This window comes from Leptodactylus fuscus, chromosome 2 (assembly GCF_031893055.1).
Source record: "Leptodactylus fuscus isolate aLepFus1 chromosome 2, aLepFus1.hap2, whole genome shotgun sequence".
Classification (NCBI taxonomy): domain Eukaryota; kingdom Metazoa; phylum Chordata; class Amphibia; order Anura; family Leptodactylidae; genus Leptodactylus; species Leptodactylus fuscus.
Genome location: NC_134266.1, coordinates 112,450,954 through 112,473,997, shown reverse-complemented (window position 1 = coordinate 112,473,997; position 23,044 = coordinate 112,450,954). Strand labels below are relative to the sequence as shown.

The 23,044-nt window shown below is 41.3% G+C and overlaps 1 protein-coding gene across 1 annotated transcript; it reads right to left on the bottom strand.

Annotated features, from left to right (window-relative positions):
- Positions 1 to 1,171: 1,171 nt before the first annotated feature.
- Positions 1,172 to 22,832, bottom strand: LOC142196180 (uncharacterized). The gene is made up of 6 exons (XM_075266401.1): positions 22,754 to 22,832; positions 22,615 to 22,626; positions 10,767 to 11,471; positions 2,486 to 2,689; positions 2,059 to 2,074; positions 1,172 to 1,881 (listed from the first exon to the last, which is right to left on the bottom strand). The coding sequence occupies exons 1-6, from the start codon at positions 22,830 to 22,832 to the stop codon at positions 1,173 to 1,175; spliced, it is 1,725 nt and encodes a 574-aa protein (XP_075122502.1). The 3' UTR covers position 1,172.
- Between the last annotated feature and the right edge of the window lie 212 nt (positions 22,833 to 23,044).

Sequence of the window (23,044 nt, the reverse complement as noted above, 5' to 3'; positions counted from 1 at the left end):
TAAGTGCCAACTAACACTCAGCTGAAACAGAACGAATGGAACCAAATAAAAAATATACAAAGAGAACCTTTGCAAGAAATAAACCTTTATTTACACCCAATAGAATTTTTAACATAAATGGGAAAGCCATATAGATAGAATGTTGACACTACGGTGAAAAGATAACTTGTTACAACAGATATAGGAAATATAGGTATTGATTTATTATACTGTCTAAAAGAAAACCTGCCTTTGCAATTAATCACAGCATAGCTTGTATTTTCCAAGAACATGCTAAGATATTAAAGCTGTGTTATGATTGATTTCTATTGGCAAAAAAGACAAATTATTAGTCAGATGGATAAGGCTTCCACATTACCCTTCTAATCATCTCATCTCCAAAAATCCTTACCAAAAAATCTCAAAACAAAATGTTACGCAGTGTGGCTTGATAATTTAGTAGCCATATGGAAGTCATATCAACTACAGTGACAATATAACTAGCCTATATTTATTTATTGAGTAAAATACTAAACATTGTGTGTGTATATGGTGAGATGTGTATTTTTTAAGACTTCATGGACATCTATTTGGCTGTTGTGTAGAGCCTACTGTATTATTCATGAGAACAACATTCTCATAAATGCAGAACTCAATACAAGGGGGTTGGCCATACTTAGACTAATATTGAGAGACAAATCTTACTCATAAAAAGTACAATTTTCCAAAGGGGCAACATGGTGGCTCAGTGGTTAGCACTTCAGCCTTGCAGCGCTGGAGTCCTGGGTTCGAATCCCCCACCAGGAACAACATCTGCAAGGAGCTTGTATGTTCTCCCTGTGTTTGCATGGATTTCCTCCCATTCTACAAAGACATACTGATAGGAAGAAAAAAAAAAGTACATTGTGATCCCTATATGGGGCTCACAATCTACATTTTAAAAAAAAATCCAATATACTTTCTGTATCAATTCCTAACAGTTTTCTAGATCTCTGGCTGCTGTAATTCATTCTACTTACTCCAGTGGATAAAAATCTAAGTGTACCTCATCTTGCTTCTTCTGTATACACATTAGAGTCACATTATGTCTATTATCGGTTTTTAAAAGAGATTAAAGATGGAAGATTGTATTGCTTCAGTTGTGAACAAGAAAGAAAGGAAAAGAAAACTGTGGCAATAAGATTTTAAAAATGTTAATGGAAAGTACAGCTTTTGGCAAATCCGGTAGGGCCTAGCACAATGACTTCTTCAGTGGTAGTAACTGTAGTTGTGGTAGAGGCTGATGTGACCTTGGAGCAAGTGTTTCCAGCTACTGAAGATGACTCTGTGACAGTGTTGCTATGTGCTGGTGTACTACAGTAAGAATTTGGATGGACTGGTTCAGTATTTGGGACTGTGCTTTCAGTTGTAGTGCTTGTAGTATCAGTAACATTGCTAAAGGTTTGGGGACCATCACTACCAACAACAATCAATATTGAGGTAGGGGAAACAGTTTTTGTGAACTTATTGTAGATTTTAGTCTGGCTAATTGTCTTCATCACAATGTCAACAACAGTAGTTTGATTTATTTCCAGGCTTTTCACTTCTTGGTTGTTTATTAACTGGGTTAAAATGCGAACGCTTAATGCACTTCTACTTTTCACATCTGCGACAGTTATGTTCCCTACAAAAGGATTCGTGGTTGGTATCACAGGTGTCAGCGTGCTTGTATTTGTACATGGTGTTTTTGTTGTACTTTGGGGGGTTGTTAATGTTGTAGATTGAGGTGTAGAACTGATAGTAGTGGTTGGTGTGGTTGTTGTTGGTGTGGTTGTAGTTGAAGGTGTAGTTGTTGGGGTAGTAGTGGTTGTTGGTGTGGTTGTAGTTGAAGGTGTAGTTGTTGGGGTAGTAGTGGTTGTTGTTTCAGTGGTAGTAGTTGAAGGTGTAGTTGTTGGGGTAGTAGTGATTGTTGTTGGTGTGGTTGTAGTTGGTGTAGTTGTTGGGGTAGTAGTGGTTGTTGGTGTGGTTGTAGTTGGTGTAGTTGTTGGGGTAGTAGTGGTTGTTGTTGGTGTAGTTGTTGGGGTAGTAGTGGTTGTTGTTGGTGTGGTTGTAGTTGGTGTAGTTGTTGGGGTAGTAGTGGTTGTTGGTGTGGTTGTAGTTGGTGTAGTTGTTGGGGTAGTAGTGGTTGTTGTTGGTGTGGTTGTAGTTGGTGTAGTTGTTGGGGTAGTAGTGGTTGTTGTTGGTGTGGTTGTAGTTGGTGTAGTTGTTGGGGTAGTAGTGGTTGTTGTTGGTGTGGTTGTAGTTGGTGTAGTTGTTGGGGTAGTAGTGGTTGTTGTTGGTGTGGTTGTAGTTGGTGTAGTTGTTGGGGTAGTAGTGGTTGTTGGTGTGGTTGTAGTTGGTGTAGTTGTTGGGGTAGTAGTGGTTGTTGTTGGTGTGGTTGTAGTTGGTGTAGTTGTTGGGGTAGTAGTGGTTGTTGTTGGTGTGGTTGTAGTTGGTGTAGTAGTGGTTGTTGTTGGTGTGGTTGTAGTTGGTGTAGTAGTGGTTGTTGTTGGTGTGGTTGTAGTTGGGGTAGTAGTGGTTGTTGTTGGTGTGGTTGTAGTTGAAGGTGTAGTTGCTGGGGTAGTAGTGGTTGTTGTTGTTGTTGTTGTAGTGGGTGTAGTGGATGTTGTCGTTGTTGCCGTTGTAGTAGTGGTTGTTGTCGATGTTGTCGTCGGTGTAATTGAAGAGGAATCTGCAAAAGAATAAAATATGCTTATTACTTTCAAGCAATATATGTATATATATGTATATATTAATATTAAATATTATATACAGAAGGAGCATTAATTATGTCCTGGCAGCTTTCCTGAAATGATTAATACAAATTTGCACAATTATTGATACTAAGTCAAACATACATAATTTATCATTTGCTATTTTCAAAACCACAGTGCAGCCATTCTCTAAACTATTTATGCAGATACTGTTTAAAAATGATGACTGTCAGGTTCCACAAATAATTTCATCAAAAACTTCTATCATGACCACTGCTGAAGAATAGATAAACTCTTGCTACACCGTTACAGCCAAAGAACCACAGTTTAACCTCATTGGCTGTATTTTTATGGTCTCTCTGCTTATTTAGAAGAATATGGAGGGATGAAGGATACACTTCTCATCAGGCAGAGATGGAACCACTCAATGAATACCACAAATATTAAGAAGTTCAGTATACTATTGTAAGGATCTCCCTTCCTTCAAAGATACAGCAGTAAAAATATCATTCATTCATTTATAGAGCACCATTAATTCCATGGTGCTGTTCGTTTTAGGGTTTACATGCAGTACATATAGTATACAAAACAAGTACAATACTGACAGTGACCAAGTGGCACAGTGGGATTGAGGGCTCTGCCCAAAGTGCTTAAAATCTATGAAGGAAGAGGGATGGAAACAGTAGGGGAGGGGAGAGGCTGTTCAGATGGTGTTGTGACAGGAGTGTTATTGGAGGTTGTAGGCTTTCCTAAACAGGTCAGTCTTCAAGATCTTTTTGAAGCCTGTCATTGTGGTGGACTCTTTTATGTAATATCATAATGAGTCCCAGAGTATGGGAAAGATTAGAGGTTACGTGTGGGCAGGTAGCGGGAGATTAGGTCATAGATTTATGGAGGGGACAGGTTACAGAATTAACATCTTGAACTCTATTTGTTGGGTGATGTGTAGCCAATGAAGGGAGGGGGAGAGGAGGAGTAAGTGAGCTGCATTGTTTAAGGTGGACTGGAGCAAGGAGAGAGCTTTCACTGGCAGGTCATAGAGAAGGGTGTTACAGTAGTCCAAGTGGGAAATTATGAGGTTGTGGGCTAGAATTTTTGTAGTTTCAGGGGTGTGGAATGAGCAGATTTGATGGATGTTCTTGAGTTGGAGGCAGCAGGAGATATTGAGGGTTTGAATGTGTGGCCCGAAGTATAGATTGGAGTCAAAGGTTATTCCAAGGCAGTGGGCCCTTGGGACTAAGGTAAGTGTGGTCCCGTTAACTTTGATAGATGGGTCAGGTAGGGATGCTGTGTGAGATAGAAAAAAGATGAACTCATTTTTGTCCATGTTGAGTATGAGAGATTGGGAGGAGGGGAAGGAGGCTATGGCTGCTAATCAATCAGCAAATCTGGATAACAGAGAGGTAATGTCTGATCCAGAGAGTTGTCATTGCAGCAATAGTATTGAAAACTGTGAGATTCTATGAGTTGGCCAAGGTCGAGGGTGTAAATGGAGAACACAAGAGTTCCTAGGTTGGGAGCCTTGGGGGAAACCTACGAAAAGGTGGTGTGGAGAGGAGGTGGTGTGCGAGTGGGAGACACTGGATGCGCTTCTGAGGTATGAGGAGATCCTGGAGTGGGCCAAGTCTGTGATGCCAAGAGATGAGAGCGTTTGTAACAAGAGGGAAGAGTCAACTTTGGCAAAGGCAGAGGAAATGTCAAGGAGGAGGAGAACAGACTCTTTGGAAGTTAGAAGGTTGTTGGAGACTTTGGTTATTGCAGTTTCTGTGGTGTGAAGGGGTCTGAAGCCTGACTGTACTTTGAGATTGAGTGAGCGTAACCACACAGCAATGACATTTTGGGGTAATAACCACTTTCTTTAAAATAAGAAGGGCTATAAGATTATTTTCAGAAATGCAAAACCCCAGCAATGCTGGTTGTATTCATTGTTTGCACTATTTCTTAACATGGAGTGAATAAAGATTACATTTTAGCAGGGTTTACTCTCAGTGCTAGGTTTTTTTTTTTAATGTTTTACTATATAACCTAATTCTCCTGTTGAGCTGGTCACCATTTGTTCTTGGATATGTTTAAACTATGTAACTCTATAATATATTTGCAAAGAGATAAGAGATGGTACTAGCTCCATGTAATGCTCCATTATACCAGTGGTGAACCCTGAATGACCTTTAAAAGAGACCACTTCTACCAACTCCAGCTCTCTGCATCCTAGATTAGGTAATGATTAGGATTGAGCGATTGGGATGGGAAATGTTTGGATTCTGATTGGCGATCGAGTAAATTTCACGATCGCGTTTGGAATTCCGATCCTGATCTTTTCCGGCGGGAACGAGGTCGGAGGTTATTTCCCACAATGCTTGGCTACTGGCCAATTATTATGGGAGAAGCTATAGTATCAGATAAGCGAGTACTATTCAAAACTCCGTTTCGAATAGCATGCACCCATAGGAATGAATGGAAGCGGCCGCCACGCAGACTTTGCCGGCGTCCAGCCGCTTAACCCCCTGCGTTCCGGCTGCGTCCATTCATTCCTATGAGAGTGTACTACTCTTCTGTTTCCTCCCTGCTGTGCCGTATACTCAGCTCTGCTACATCTGAGATGTAGGTAAAACAGGGACGAAGCAGAAGAGTGTCAGGCTGCTGTAAATCACTCTGTGCTGCGCTGCTGTGAAGACGACGAGGCACTCGCCATATAATAAGCCATGGCTGAAGTTCACGAGTAGATAAATATTACTCTACATTGACTTGTCTGTCTACTCTTCTGCTTTGTCCCTGCTTTACCGTATACTCAGCTCTGCTACATCTGTGATGTTACAGAGCTGAGTATACAGTAAAGCAGGGATGAAGCAGACGAGTAGATAGATAAGTCAATGTACAGTTATGGAGATGTAGCAGAGTCCAGTATATGGCACAGCAAGGAGGAAACAGAAGAGTAGATAGTATCTATCTACTCACGAACTTCACTCAACTTACCTACACAGATCCACTGCCGCTGCCTCTCCACGTACTCTTTTCTCTCATTGACATGCTTTCAGAGTTCCCTACGCACCCGCGCCTCAACTAGACTAATGTTAGAGATGCTGGGAGAAGGCGGGGCTTGTGGCGTAGGTACTGCGAGGGGGTACTGGGAGGGGAGACGTGAGTGATGCACTCACGTCTCCCCTGCCAGCGCTCTCCTAAGCCACAACAAGCCCTGCCTACTCCCATCATCTCTAACACTAGCCTAGGGAGGTGGGGGCACACACGGCGCTTTGAAGGCATGTCAATGAGAGAGGACCGCACCGAGAAGAATGGGGAGCGGCAGCGGCAGAGGATCTGTGCAGGCAAGCAGACAGCAGGGGGGCTAAGTAGCTGAGGGATTTTTTTATATCACTACACAGCGTGGACACTCCATGCGGTGTAGTGAATAGGATCGTTTTTAAAATCCGATCTTCGATTATTAAAATAAATCCCATTGACTTGCATTAGGATCGGAATTGGGATCGGGATCGAATGGAAAATGATTGGAAATTGGATTTTAAAAACGATCCTGACATTTCAAGATCGGCTCAACCCTAGTGCTGATCCACTGATTCTAGCAGAGTTGGAATATTTTCTCTAGTTCTCATTGTTACTGCGCAATCTGTATATTTATTTTTGGGACCGCTATGCTAATGATCCTCTATCAATTAACAAATTGAGTGCTGAAATTAACAGCATAGATTGCTGTAGAATGTTATGGTTAGAAAAAAAAAATTCCAACTGTGCTAGAATCAGTGGAGCAGTTCCATATTAAAGGGGCTCTAAGGGGCCGTTTTAAAATAATAACTTAAAAAAGAATGTTCTCTACTTACTGAAGGTGCACGCTGGGCGGGCATTCAGGGTGCACCGTCTTCTTCTTCCCCGCCTCTTCTTCCTCTGACGTCTTCGGGTCCCGTCCTCCTCCGGCGCTTGCTCGCGGACACTGATAAAAAAAAAAATAGCCCGGGCGCATGCGCAGTAGCCATAGTAGAAGCTGCGTGCTACTGCGCATGCGCCCGGGCTATTTTTTTTTTTGTCAGTGTCCGCGAGCAAGCGCCGGAGGAGGACGGGACCCGAAGACGTCAGAGGAAGAAGAGGCGGTAAGAAGAAGACGGCGCACCCTGAATGCCCGCCCAGCGTGCACCTTCAGTAAGTAGAGAACATTCTTTTTTAAGTTATTATTTTAAAACGGCGGGGTAGTTTAATTTAACTTTTACAGTGCCTGAATAGCCTTTTTAAAGGCTATGCATGCATATGTAGGGCTCTATCAGCATGATTTTGCTGATAGAGCCCCTTTAAACAATACAAAGAGTTGGAGTTTGTGAATGTGATATAAAGCCCTTTTTTTAAGCTTACCTTTGGGAGAAGCCGACTTCTCTATAGAGATTAAGTAATGTTTAGGTGCCCTCGGGCACAAAATCTGTAAAACTTCATCTGTTTATTCATACTCTTGAAACAGTTAAATTTGCCAGATATTAGTCCTCTTTCAGCCCTTTTTAAATGGCTCAGAGCAAACAATACCTGTATTTCACAAGAAGGTGTTTTGTTTTTTTTTTTATATTGCACTTGTTCAACTCAAGGTTTCAGAGCCCCAACACACACCCTCCTCATCCTTTACTTGAGTGGCAGTAAGAACTAAGGCAACAAAAAGAAAACCTTTAGGCTAAGGTCCCACGTTGCAAGCCACTGCCAAAAAACACTGCAGGAAAAACCACGACGGATTCGCATTCAGTTTTATCCTACAGCGCTTATCTCAGAAAGTCTGTAGGAGCAACACGGTGGCTCGGTGGTTAGCACTACAGTCTTGCAGTGCTGGAGTCCTGAGTTTGAATCTTGCCAGGAACAACATCTGCAAGGAGTTTGTGTATCCTCCCCGTGTTGTGTGGATTTCCTCCCTTTCTACAAAGACGTACTAATAGGAAAAAAAAAGTACATTGTGATCCCTATATGGGGCTCACAATCTACAAAAAAAAAAGTCTGCAGAGTTTTCCTTTGTGGACTTTTTGATTTAGATATAATTGACATTCTGCCATTTATAAAAATGCTACAGTTTTTAAAATCGCAGCATGTCTACCGCATATATTTTTATGCAATGTGTGTATGGGATTAGCCAAAATCCCATCCACTTTGCAGGCACTGTAAAACACTGCAGTAAATCATAGCGTTTACACTACGTGGGGACCCAGCCTTATATGGAATTTAGATATCTATCACAATAAAGTTTCAAAGGACTCAAGGGATAAAATATACTAAATAGGTAAATTGGCTTCTTGTGATAAAAACAAAAAAACAAAAAAAACAAACAAACCTGACCCTTGGGAGTATTGGGGATGAGTGCCTGTGTGGCACCCACTAATTCCACAACTCTTTCTGTATTTTGAGTCCCTTATGTGAGAAAAGGCACATTACAAATGCTTGTAAAAATCTGTGGTTTCGAAGTAGGAGGAATTCATAATTCTCTCTACACCAGTTTTCTGTCAAGACTCACACTGACCAATGGTGGCCACAGAAAGCAGTCTAAACAAAGGACACTGCCTTGCTCATGTCACTCCCTCCGGAATTAGAACAGTACAGAACAGTAATTCAGCTGCCCTGTAAGCTGCCAATAGTTACCTGGGGTGCCCTGGTACCTTGTATATCTGGGGTGTCCTGGTGCCATTCTATTCTCTCAGAATCATAAAATAAACAATTCGGAATATTTGGGTCAAACCTGGCCCGGTACAAGTCAGTTTATCCATAACTAGCCATCTAGACCAGGGCATATTTCAAAATTATCCTGAAGTTTCTGTATTATAACCCTGCCCGGTACAAGTCAGTTCATCTAGACCGGGGTCCATTTAGAAATTATCCTAAAGTTTCTTTATTATAATAATAACGAACTACTAATGAAGACCATTCAAAATCTGAGGCATACATCCCTGATCAGAACATATCTATAGAGTTGTCCCTGATCAATTTCAAAGGAAGGCCAAAATTCCGCAAATATCTGCCTAGTAAGAGGGCACGGTATGGCAATTACATGTACAAACTGTGTGAAAGCAGCTCAGGGTACACCTACAAGTTTAGGGTTTATGAAGGAAAGGACACCAGAATTGAGCCCCCAGAATGCCCTCCAATGCTAGGAGTTAGTGAAAATATAGTGTGGGATTTACACTGTGCAATGAAAATATGTTATTGGTCAAGTATAAGGACAAGAGCAATGCCCTTGTATTGACCGTGATCATGGTGATGGTGGCACTCTTGTTTCTATACACGCTACCAGTACCACTACCCCCAAGTGTAAATGAAAAGTTGGGGTTAAAGAAACCTTTTATTGGAAAATATGTCATATTCCAAATTTACTGCCCAATTCTATGAATCTCCTGTGGATCAAAATTCCCACTATATCCCTTGATTAATTTCTTGGGGGGTCTAGTTCCAAATTTGCGTGGTATATAGAGCGTTCCCACTGTTCTGAAAATCAGGGGCTCTGCAAATGAGACATGGTTCCTGAAAGCTATCACAGCAAAATCTGTCCCACCATGTGCCCATATAGCGGTTTACAGCAAAAGCATTTTCGTAGTTAAGAGAAATTGCTTAACAAATTGTGAGTGCATTATCTCCTATAACCCCTTGTGAAGATGAAAAATTTGGGAGAAAGAGAAAGAAAAAGTAAATTTTCATTTTCATTTCTTGTGTAGTTTTACTGTTCTGTAATGTCAGGGGCTTTGCAAATGCAACATGGCACCCGAAAAGAAAACACCCCAGAGTATAATAATTGTTAATGGGTGTCCACAAGGGAGCATAATACTGGGTGATGGGGCCACTATGGGGCATAGTGCTGAGTGAAGGGGCCACTATGGGGTATAATGCTGTGTGCAGGGGCAACTATGGGGCATAATAGTGCGTGCAGGAATGCAGGGGGGGGGTTGGTTGGGGTCTTCGGTGTCGGTCGGGAGGGGACCCATGTCAAAGGTTTGCCACGGGGCCTCGACATTCCTAGTTAGGTCACTGATGCAAATATATGGTAAATTATATTTATGATGTGATTTGGGTAGTATGACTTTCTATATGAAAGATTTGAAATTTGGAAACTGCATCTTTTTCAAAATTTCCTATTTTTTCATAATTAAGTACAAAACAAATTGACCAAAATTTACCATTGGGGGCATTCACACGGAGTAACGCGGGGTGTGTATCACAGCCGTACACGCCGGCATTACGGCAGACTGCCAAACACTTCCCATTCACTTCACTGAAGTGAATGGGAAGTGTTCGGCAGTCTGCCGTAACGCCGGCATGTACGGCTGTGATACACGCCCGGCGTTACTCCGTGTGAATGCCCCCTTAACACGAAGTACAATGTGTCATGAAAAAGAAAAAAAAAGCTCAGAATCACTTAAGGCTAAGGCCGCACGTGGCAGAAATGCTGCTTTTTTGTTGCAGATTTTGCTGCGTTTTGTGAAGAAAAACCTAGTACTGGCTACAGAAAAAATGGGAATTATCCTGGTAGCACTTATACTTCTTCTTCTGCTCAATTTATTCCTAGTTTTGGCTAAAAAAAAATAAAATCCGCAACAACAACAAAAAAAAAAAATCAGTTTTTCTGCAACGTGGGGCCTCAGCCTAGGTAGTTTTATGCTGTGTTCTTAAGGGGTTAAACACTATTAGTATATAGGTGAAATGCTGAACATGTGCTTCTCATAACTGTGTGTAGTTGGTAAAAAAAAGCAGTGTAAAAACCTAAACTAAAACTGAGGCCCCACCATGTGGAAATGCACTTTATTTTGTTGCAGATTTCGCTAGTTTTTTTTAGCCAAATCCAGGACATGATTGAGCAAAAGGGAGAGCTTCCTATATATTTCCTATTCCTTTTGCAGACACTACTGGGTTTGGCTGAAAAAACGTAAAACGCTACAAAATCAACAGCAAAAAACGTAGCATTTACTCAAAGTAGGGCCTCAGCCTAAGGTGGATATCATTGTTAATTTGCATACATTACTTTTTTTACAAATAATTAGAAAGTTTTTTGTTTTTTTTTATGAAGGGCCAGTTATTGCAAACCTAATAACTCACCTGTGCAATAGACTTCATACTTCATCAGGCCAGGAAACTTGTACACATAGTATCCTCCAGCACAAGCCTTCACTAGAATACTTGGTCCAGTTGCGTTCGTTGTCACTCCATTCGATAAAAGATTAATTGATTTTATACCTTCACTAGGAGCAGGATGGCTAGTCAGTGTATAGGGTTCAACAGACCCACATTTCAGAGCACCAACAAATCCTTCTTTTAATCTTAGACCATTCATGTAGCGATACCAGCCATTTAAGTATCTGTCGGTTGGAAACCTTCCAACAGAATTCAGAGTGTAAAGCCTTTGGGAACCATCAATGGATATATAATGGGTACATGGATCTAGACATTCTATGCTGTTTCCATTTGCAGTTTTCACACAATCTTGATTACTATCACAGATATTAGTAGGACATGCTTGGTTCACTGATGAACTGCAAAAGTAGATTCCATTCTTGTTTGTACACTGAGATGGACTGAGGCATGTGTTCAATGTGTTATCTGAGCATTCATTAATATCCACACATGCTTTTGTTGTAAGGTCCCATTTATATCCTGGAGGACAGCATGTATTATCACAAAATACCAATCTTGTGCAGTTTAGGCCATTTCCAGCAAAACCACTTTTACAAGAGCATACTACGTAGCCTTGTTTCACACTGCAATCTGCATTAGTGGAGTTACAATCGTTGCATGTTTTTGCATCTGTAAAAAAAAATAAATAAGAAAAGATTATATAATATAGCTCTGTTCTATAAGAATGCATGCTCATGGAGGGGTAGGTTAAAAACAGCCTGCCTTCATACAACCGCCAATGAATGCACGATTATATTGTATAATTGTGCATATAAAGGCAACCACATGTAGGCAGGTTGCAAATATAATGCATTTCTAATATTGAATTAACTTCTACTATTAGGGCTCACTCACACGAGTTTTCTACCGTGTGGTTTTTTGGTTTGGTTAGCCGCGATGAGATGCCGATGCAGGGCAACAGCATTCCGTTGCGATATCCTGCTCTTGATTAGGCCCGAATGAATGCGCCTAAAACAGGATCGTGTCTCGAGCCGCGGACACCCCCGTGGGATCCACGGCAAAATAGGTCATGTTGCTTCTTTTTCTGCTACTAACTAGCGGGGAAAAAAAGCAAGTGGCTCCCATTGAAGCTATTTTTGCAGGCCGATTTTGAGGCGTATTCCGCCTCAAAATCCGCCTGCAAAAATCTCCATGTGAACATACCCTTAGATTTTTCCATCTAAATTTTAGGTTTAATGTCCACATGAGTAAAACTGAATGGGTAAAGCTGCAAGACTGTGCAGACCTTAACTCTTTAAGGACGCAGGGTAGTTTGAACATTTATGCTGAGTAACTTTATTTCATATTTCTCCTTACAAAAAATTTCCTTCATATTTCCCTGCCTTTCAAAATTTTAAATTTTTTATTTTTCTGTCAAAATAGCTAAGTGAGGGCTTATTCTGTAAAATACAAATTGTACTTTAACTTTTCACCATTTTGGGGTACATATATATTTTTTGATTAGTTTTCATTAATGTTTTGTGGGGGTCCATGTGAAATAACATACAATTCTATCATGGAATTTTGCATTTTTTTTATTTTTTTTTTTGGGGGGGGGGGTATGCAATAAAAATGAAATGACAACTTTGCCCGGCAGGTCATTAGGATTGCAGTGATACCACATTTATATTGACTTTATTATTTTTGCAGCTTTTACAAATAGAAGGTCAGTTTTTGAGAATAAAGGATTTTCCTGGGGTCACTGCATTCTAACAATTATACCTTTTTTACTGTTTTGTTGATGGAAATATATAAGGGCTTTATTTGCAGAGCAAATTGTACTTTTTACCTGTCCCACAAGGAGACTTGAACCTGGGATCTCATAACCCCTACGGTAGTACAATGTACTGCAATATATAGTATTGTGGTACAACGCTCATAGGCTCACAATGTGTTATGTGCATATTCAGTCAGGAGGCCATTATTCGGCCTCCTGGCTGCCATGGCCACCCCTCAAACCCCGCAAGCTTATCGTGAGAGAACCAAGGGATGGCGATCTTGCCCTGGATGCTGTGATCACTATTGAATGTGGCTTCCAAGGGGTTAATCCACCATACTACAAATATTTCCCAACTGTGGGGGCTAGTCCCGAGCCTTGAATGGGTGACATAGCCAGGTGACAGAAATAATGCTGCAGGCACAGCTTCGGAGATCCTCAGAAACCTCCTTTGTTGGTGCCTTGTTACACAGCACACGTTGCCCCAATTATTTCATCAACAAAAAGAAAGGCTACCATTTTAATCATGGTACCTCCTGTCTTTAACCAGTATGTGGGATCTGAAACTAGGCACAAAGTCTTCTTGAACAAAGTTGTATTTGTAGGTGTAACAGCAGTTACAGGTAGTACAATGACAGGTAGTAATGATATAATATATATTCTGTGATATGGATGCATAATATTATTACAAAAGCTACATCACAGAAAATAGAGGGTGAGCTCAGATGCAATTTTTTTTTGTACTTTTTTGTTATTAATTTAATTTATTTTATTTTAACTTTTACTAGATTTTCTTTACCCTTTTTTCCACCGTGTCTGAAGAAGGCTGGGATAACATGATCTATTTCCTCATAGCATTCCTCTATATGCAGATCATAGATAATAGTGCCTATTAGATCATCACTAGCAGTGATCAGTATACAAGGAATGGCTGAGAGGACTCAGATCATGTCCGCCAACCCCTTATCAGATGGCTGGAAGCCCATGACATCATTGAGCCCCCAAAGGTTTCCATGGCAATGACCCAACTGCAGGAAGTAGTATCCTTCATTTGAGTCCCATTGAAAAACATCCTATTTTCAGACTGGTTTTCTTCGTTTCAGCTCTCTGTCAAGTTCAAAGAATTCAGCTGATATAATGTTATAGCAGTTTCTTTAAATTCAGAGCATTCTGCCACTAAATGGGTTGTCCAGGGTCAGGATTGGTCATCAGCATCAGTATCAGATGGGTTAGGGTCCAACACGTGAATCTCAAACAAATAAGCTGAAGCACACTTTAGCAGTGGTGTCTGGAACTGCCACCTCTCACATTCACTTGAATAGGAGCAGGGTTGCTTCCAGCAGCCATATCTTAGTATATAGCCATATATTCATATATATCCAGTGCCTGCATCTCCTGATTAGTTCAGGGTTCAAGTGTTGGACCTTATCTGATCTGATATTGATGAACTTCTTCAGTCTTGGAAGATATTATAATTGAACGTGTGCCATGATAAAAGTCCACACTTTCACCTTTATCTATAGGAATTCCCAACTGTTCAATAGCTAGAAGGCTGAGCAAACAAAGGTGTGTGCAAGAAATGGGGAACCACATCATAACAATCCAACTTTGTTCCGAATATTCCAAATTGTTCAGTTTTTAATGAAACTGAACAAATGTCAATTTGTGTCGGATGAAAAGAAAATGTTTGGCCAGGAAATACAGAGGAGATGTGTATATGACACAGACACTCTCTGTGACGTTGTAGCAACACCTGACAATAGACAGAGGTAGGTGGATACCTTACAGTGATAATGTCATATGGACTATATAAGGTTGTGCACTCAGGATCAGGCTCTAGTTGTTGTAATGGTGGACATACAAATACATCTATGATACATCTCGCTGCACCATACAGAGAACAGTTCTAAAAAAGCAACAAGAATGCCAGCAATAGTTAGAGGACTAGAACTTAGAGAATCAAACAACTACATAGACAGATCAATGTTAGAATTCAATAGAGAGATGATAAGAGTGAGACGCTGAGGGTATAGCAGTGCTGCTACATTCCTGCTTTAAATATAGAATTACAAAGGCAGGACAGTTAACTCTCTCATTGCCAACAATCTAATTTGTCTGTATGTTGTGCAATAGAGCAGTTTCGTCTATATACACCATCTTTAAATATAATTTGTACTGACAAGACAATCCTGTTAGTGAAAATTATTTTATTAACCTCTTCTGGCCTTCCCATAGACTATTTATGCATGAATAATCAAATTTTTATTTGATTAAAATTTTGAAAATAATGTATCATTTTCATTCCACTTCACAATTATCTGCTACTTTGTGTTGGTCAATTAAAATCTCAATAAAATACATTTAAGTTTGTGGTTGTAAGGTGACAAGGGGTATGAATACTTTTGCAAGCCACTGTTGATGACATTATTCATGTTATGATCAATATATTTAGTTTTTTATGTTAGTTCTATGGTTGTCTGTTTATCTAGATTTATATGGCAAAGTGTTAATTGTACCTATATCATATCTTGATATACAGTCCTATGAAAAAGTTTGGGCACCCCTATTAATCTTAATCATTTTTTGTTCTAAATATTTTGGTGTTTGCAACAGCCATTTCAGTTTGATATATCTAATAACTGATGGACACAGTAATATTTCAGGATTGAAATGAGGTTTATTGTACTAACAGAAAATGTGCAATATGCATTAAACCAAAATTTGACCGGTGCGAAAGTATGGGCACCCTTATCATTTTATTGATTTGAATTCCCCTAACTACTTTTTACTGACTTACTGAAGCACAAAATTGGTTTTGTAACCTCAGTGAGCTTTGACCTTCATAACCAGATGTATCCAATCATAAGAAAAGGTATTTAAGGTGGCCAATTGCAAGTTGTTCTCCTATTTGAATCTCCTCTGAAGAGTGGCATCATGGGCTACTCAAAACAACTCTCAAATGATCTGAAAACAAAGATTGTTCAACATAGTTGTTCAGGGGAAGCATACAAAAAGTTGTCTCAGAGATTTAACCTGTCAGTTTCCACTGTGAGGAACATAGTAAGGAAATGGAAGAGCACAGGGACAGTTCTTGTTAAGCCCAGAAGTGGCAGGCCAAGAAAAATATCAGAAAGGCAGAGAAGAAGAATGGTGAGAACAGTCAAGGACAATCCACAGACCACCTCCAAAGAGCTGCAGCATCATCTTGCTGCAGATGGTGTCACTGTGCATCGGTCAACAATACAGCGCACTTTGCACAAGGAGAAGCTGTATGGGAGAGTGATGAGAAAGAAGCCGTTTCTGCAAGCACGCCACAAACAGAGTCGCCTGAGGTATGCAAAAGCACATTTGGACAAGCCAGCTTCATTTTGGATGAAGGTCCTGTGGACTGATGAAACAAAGATTGAGTTGTTTGGTCATACAAAAAGGCGTTATGCATGGCGTCCAAAAAAACAGCATTCCAAGAAAAACACTTGCTACCCACTGTAAAATTTGGTGGAGGTTCCATCATGCTTTGGGGCTGTGTGGCCAATGACGGCATCGGGAATCTTGTTAAAGTTGAGGGTCGCATGGATTCCACTCAGTATCAGCAGATTCTTGAGAATAATGTTCAAGAATCAGTGACGAAGTTGAAGTTACGCCAGAGATGGATAGTTCAGCAAGACAATGATCCAAAACACCGCTCCAAATCGACTCAGGCATTCATGCAGAGGAACAATTACAATGTTCTGGAATGGCCATCCCAATCCCCAGACCTGAATATCATTGAACATCTGTGGGATGATTTGAAGCGGGCTGTCCATGCTCGGCGACCATCAAACTTAACTGAACTTGAATTGTTTTGTAAAGAGGAATGGTCCAAAATCCCTTCATCCAGGATCCAGGAACTGATTAAAAGCTACAGGAAGCGACTAGAGGCTGTTATCTTTGTAAAAGGAGGATCTACTAAATATTAATGTCACTTTTCTGTTGAGGTGCCCATACTTTCGCACCGGTCAAATTTTGGTTTAATGCATATTGCACATTTTCTGTTAGTACAATAAACCTCATTTCAATCCTGAAATATTACTGTGTCCATCAGTTATTAGATATATCAAACTGAAATGGCTGCTGCAAACACCAAAATATTTAGAACTAAAAATGATTAAGATTAATAGGGGTGCCCAAACTTTTTCATAGGACTGTATTTTACATTTAATATTTTCTTTTTTGTGATAGTCCACTAACATGTATTTATTTACAGAGCTGAGGTAGCAAAGTTAAATTGCATTCCTTTTTTTCTTGGATCTTGCTATGGTGGTCAGAAGTAGGACATGTGACTGTATGGAAGCCTCAAGGAGGCCATTCTACTGTGTGGGAGACACAAAGGGGCCCATTCTGCTTTGTTGAGGCCATAAGGATTCATTATACTTTGTGCGGGCCACAACAGGAATATTATAATTGGTGAGGTCCACAAGAGGAGGATTGTAATGTGTGGGGATTATGAGGGCTACAAGGGGGCATGATACTGTATAGGGAAACTAAGGGACATTATATATATATATATATATATATATATATATATATATATATATATATATATATGGGAGAACAAAGGGACTGGGAGTGATCAAAGGGGGCATCATTTAAGTATCATTTGGAAATGTTCTACAGTGCACTGTGCATGCTGCACATTTTCTCTCTCTTTAAATTCAAAGTGTGAATATACATAACTAAATCCCCCCCCCCTTCCTTGTTATGTAATTGTTCCTTACTTGACACATATGCCCTTCTGGGTAGTAGCTAAATTGAGCAACATACTAGTAATGGAGACTACAACTGAGTTAAAATCTACCTTTATAAACAGCTCCTGTATTTTCAAGAACAGAAGAGCAAGTATATGCTGGGAGTTGTAGTTTTACAACAGCTGGAGTGCTGAAGGTTGCCTAACTAATGCCCTAGTATAACCTATGCCATAGGGCCAGTGGCGTAACTACCACCATAGCAGCAGAGGCAGCTGCCACAGGGCCCAGGACATTAGGGGCCCGGTGACAGCCGCTACCGCTGCTATCATTATACTCGGAGGTCTTTTCGGATCCCCGAGCACGGTAGTTACTACCGTGGTAGCGGCTGCCACAGGCCCAGGATATTAGGGGCCCGGCGACAGCCGCTACCCCCGTTCTTATAACAGATAAACTGTTGTAACTGCGATAAGAGCGGGGAAAGCTTGTGCTGAAGGACCTTGCGTGACGTCAGCCGTCACATGACTAGGCGGGCGTGTCTTTATAGCCCATGCAGTCCTGGAAGAGATGAAGAGAAGGAGAGATGTGGTGCTAGGTACTGAAGGGCAGGGGGGGGATGTGAGATTCAGGACAGAGAGTGTGTGTCTCTGTGTGAGTGTGTATGTATGTGTGGTGTGGAGGAGGGGAGAGGACAGTGTCCTGATATCTGTGTATTAGGAGGAGGGGGAAGTGAGTGTCAGTAGATGGATCAGTACTCTACACATTGTTCGTATTCATACTTGCCTGCAATTGCTGTTACTAATGACTGTCTAATAGTAGTCAGGGGGCGCTCTGTGTATTGTATTATATTGTATTGTACTGAAGGGGAGGGGGGATGTGAGATGCAGGATGGAGAGTGTGTGTCTGTGTGTGAGTGTGTATGTATGTGTGGTGTGGAGCAATTGAGGAGCAACAGTAACCTAGGGGCAGAGATGGAGGGGAGGACATGAAACTGGGGGCAGATGGAGGGATGGCATGAAATGTCATGTGACATCCATGTGTTATTAAAATGGCCAAAACCACCAAAGACTGCAGTGTAGCCGGAGACAGGTAAGTAACCTTTTTTTTTTATGTCTGTATCTCCCCTCGGTCTCCCATTTTTATACTCTGGAGTCTGAAAATACCCCAGAGTATAATAATTGATCATGGGTGTTCATTATGGGGCATAATCCCGTGTGCAGGGGCCACAATGGGGTATAATACTGTGTGCAGGGGCCACTATGGGGTATAATACTGTGTGCAGGGGCCACTATGGGGTATAATACTGTGTGCAGGGGCCACTGAGGGACATAACACAGCGTGCAGGAATGCGGCGGAGGGGGGTCGGTCGGTCAAGGTGTTGGTCAGGAAGGGGGGGCCCATGTCAAAAGTTCGCCACAGGACCCCGCTATTCCTAGTTGCGGAACTGCATAGGGCTGCACTGTTTCCTTTTTAGTCAGTGAGACTCCATTATAGTTTAGCCCCACCCCCTCCCAATTTTCGTATGAGATCATGCATCTGCACCTGTTCTTTCAGTAGCCAAAGATAATAGCATAGAGAAATGCCTGCCTACTGTATGTCTAAAAGATTTCTGCTCAAAACGATGCAGTTCTTATTTTTAAAACACGTGTGAACACAACCCGATCAGGATAGATTAAAGTAGTATGATGAGAAGATTGCTACACTCACGCCCAGGGCCGCTTTAACCAGTGGGCCAATGGTGCACTTGCAAGAGGTCCTATGTTAGCGGGGACCCTTTTTTTGGACAGCAGGACAGTCCAAGGCAGTGGGTCCTTGCTGCACTAATTCTTCAGCATCCAGAGGATGCTGATGAGTTGAAGCCAGTGATGCTTCACCACGCTACCACTGTCTTTGTTCCAGGTGTCCTGGGAGCAGGAGTCACGATTTAGTGAACAGCGAGGCTATGGAACTCTCTGCCCCAGGAAGTGGTGATGGTGGATTCATTAAACAAGTTTAAAGAGGGCTTGGATGCCTTTCTTGAAAATAAAAATATTATATGTTATGGACTATGGTTATGGTTATGGTTAGATTTTAAGGGCACGTTGATCCAGGGTTATTATACTGACTGTCAGATTGGAGTTGGGAAGGAATTTTTTCCCCTGAAATGGGGCAATTGCCATGAGCCTCATGGGTTTTTTGTCTTCCCCTTGATCAACATTGTAGGGGATTGTAGGGTTATAGGTTGGACTGGTGTCTTCATCCAACCTCATCTACTATGTAACTATGATCTCACTTACATCGTATCTGTTACTGCTTAAAGACTCTGAGACCAGAGAGGAGTGACAGTGAGTATTAAGTTTGTTTTTCTCTTTGACATATACAGCTGGGGATATGAAACTGTGGGGACAACCTTTGGCGTGGGGGGACATCACTTTTGACAGAAAGTTCACAGAGTTTTCCTCTGCAGACTTTCTGCTGCAATTATACCTATAAGGAAACCGTCGGCATTTCCGTAGGTATAATCGACATGCTGCGATTTACAAAACCATCGTGTCCACAGCACGTATTTTAACGCAAAGTGGGGAATGGATTTGCTAGAATCCCATCCACTTTGCTGTGACTGTAAAACGCTGCAGTGTTTCCGCCACGGGGGCCCTGGACTTAAAGTGTCTAATGTTTTTTAATGAACCGGGCACATGTTTAGACCATCTATTCTAAGGGCTCGTTCACATGGGGCAAGAGGGGGCGGACTTTGGCGCTGAATCCATGTCAGAATCCCCTCACAATAGAGGTCTGTGTAGACCGCTAGCTCACTGAAGCAAGCTGCCCTTTCTTCAGGCAGATTCCGCAGCTGATTCAGCCCCGGCGTCCGCTTCGGCGCACCCTCCGGATTAGGCCCATTCATTTGGGCTTACTCCGAGAGTGGGAAGCCGTGACTGTCGGAAGCCGCAATAGTCGTGGCAGGCGCATTTTGACCCTATTCTGATGCGGCTTCCCGCGTCAAAATCAGGACCAAAATACGCCATCCCGTGCCCCATGTGAACTAGCCCTAACCTTAAACCACTTAAGACTTGGCTTAGAATATGAGAAAAAATTATTCAAAATTTTGATGCATGGCTTGCATTTAAACTATGCCCTTTTTTTTGATGAGAGATGTCCATTTTCTGATAAACCACACTCATCTGTCAGGTAAGGAGCAGGAATTTTCAGAAAATGTCTACAACTCTTAATAAATAAGCTGTGAATCATACAAACCATTTCTGCAAAGCAAATTGAGTGGCTGTTGCTGTATTAACCTGTTTCAGTCTCTTTTCACAGAACTGCGCATTCTACAAAGGCTGTGCTTGGTATCACAGCTCATCCGCATGGACATAAATGGGGCTGAGCTGCAAACCGGCCATGAAATTAATGACAGCACTTGGTATATGGAGTGGAAGCAGCACTCATGAAGCCCCACTGCTTCTTCACACAGATGGTCTACATCCTAAAGGATAGCTTATTCTTGGTTGGCTCGAAAAATGGTTTTTGCTAAGAACCCTTATTGCGGAATTGAGCATATATGGCTATAGCAGAAATACACATTGCAGAAAAAAGAGCTACAGAAAAAAAGGTTTCAAAAATGTATGTTTTTTTAAAAAAAATCACAGTATATTACTTTTACAATCTGTGGAATCATGAGGGGTTTCCTTGTTAAGACCACCCACTGGATAGTTATTACTCCTAAGCACGGGAAAACAGAGAAATAACTCAATCGTATCTCACAAAATCATATATCAATCTGCTGAGGTCCTCCTGCTCTATAACATACTGTCTGCAAGTTGCACTGTATTCTTATGGGGAGAGGTTCTCTTTAAAGGCAGTCTATCATCTCTCCCAAGCGGATTGTACTTCCACCACTGTGTTACAGAGCACGTTACTGTATGTGTACCTGTATCTGTACCTTTGTGTTTGTCACTTTTGCGAAATTTGGTGAAAAACAACTTTGAAGTCTTCTGTAATTAAGACAGATGGTGGCCTGGGGGTTGGTATTCAGCTCTGTGAGCGCTGCTCTTGCTGCTTAAATATGATGGGTGACACTATTGCAGTGGAAGGATCAATTCGCTTACTGAAATGGGTGGCACAGATAGATGTTAAAGGTCTGAGTGGCAAAAGCAGTGCTCCGAGGAAGCTGAAGGCCCACCCCCAGTGCACCAACTGCCTCATATGCATAACATTTACAAAAGTGACATAAATAACAAATAAAGGAATGTTGTTTATCACTGTAATGTGCTCTGTAACACAGTGCTGACAGCTCAATATACTTGGGGGCCTAATAGACCACCTCTAATGTCTGAATTGCCTTTTCTCTGCACACAAAGAAGATCCTTGTTGCTTTGGACAGTTATTTAAATTAATAATTCATGTATAAATATTTCTACGTGTAACTATTGCACAGGCGTGGGAGGCCGGTGGACGACAAGAACAGGAGGAGGAGCCAGCCCCACACGCTTGGGCATGCAGACATCAAGAGGACGAAAGGCCACCCCACAGAAGGAAGTGATCACCCATGCCCAGAGACCACTGGTTAGTATTGGTCGTGTTACATTTCCAGAAACGGGGAGATAGAACTTCACTGAAAAATCTGAAAATTCTGCTAAATATATAATTTTTGTAAAGTAAGTAAGTTAGAAGGTAGGTGGGGGGAGGGTGTTTAGTAGCTTAGTGTAGATCATTTTATCCTGGTTAATCCATTTAATGCTAACTATATTTATAGTTTTAATGCTATAAGCTATCTAATAGATAGATAGATAGATATTGTGAGAAGGTGACAGGCAGAAGACGGCAGGCTGGAGTCAGGTATATCTGCCCCAGGGTTCTGACATATATGTGGTCCAGGGCGGATCTGGAGTAGGCCTCAGCCCAGGTGCAGATCCTGGGCTCATTACTGGACCAGAAAAGGCTGCAGATCCTGCATTCCAGTGCAGTTATATGAGGTGAAAGGAGGTGTATGGTTTTGTTCTGTAACCCTGAGTCTGGTGAGACAATATTGCGCTTGTTTTGTTCGTATGGCTGGAAGTAAGCCACGTGTATAGTTAGGTTATCACTTCTGTTTATTTAGTTGCACAGACCAGAAGGTTTTTATTTTTTTTTGCCTGAAGTTAAGGCCGTATTTTGTTTTATTTACTTTGTGTCTGAAGTTAAGGTTTATTTATTTTCCTGTTTTTTTCCTAAATAAACCAGTTTGCGGCATATTTTGCTAACTTCCCCAATATATATATATATATATATATATATATATATATATATATATATATAGGCACACACATTTTTAATCCATTTTTAACTATTAGCAGGTAGCAGCATGATGAATACTCACTTGATGGAAAGCCTGAAAAGCAAAGGAAAAGGAAAAATATTAATAAAATGTTCACCATTGCAGAGTATAAAAAACAAATGACAAAATGAAAATCAAAATCACCCCCAGTGCTAAAAGTTTTGGTCTTGAACTGACATACTTTGAGAAATACTGAACATTAGTTTCTCTGTTGTGACTACTTGTGGATAAGTGGGGGCAACATAACTGTAAGGGGGCATTAACACAGAGTAAGTTTGGGCTGATTCTGGCACGATAACTCATGGCAGACTCAGTGCTGAAAAAAAAGACTCCCATTGACTTCAATGGGTTCCGCGCGGAAAACGGAACCCATTGAAGTCAATGGGAGTCTCAACAGAGTACTGTTAAAAGGGTGGGCAGAGCAGCAACCACAAGAGGGGAATGAAGGGGCATGTTGTAACTACAGGTCAAA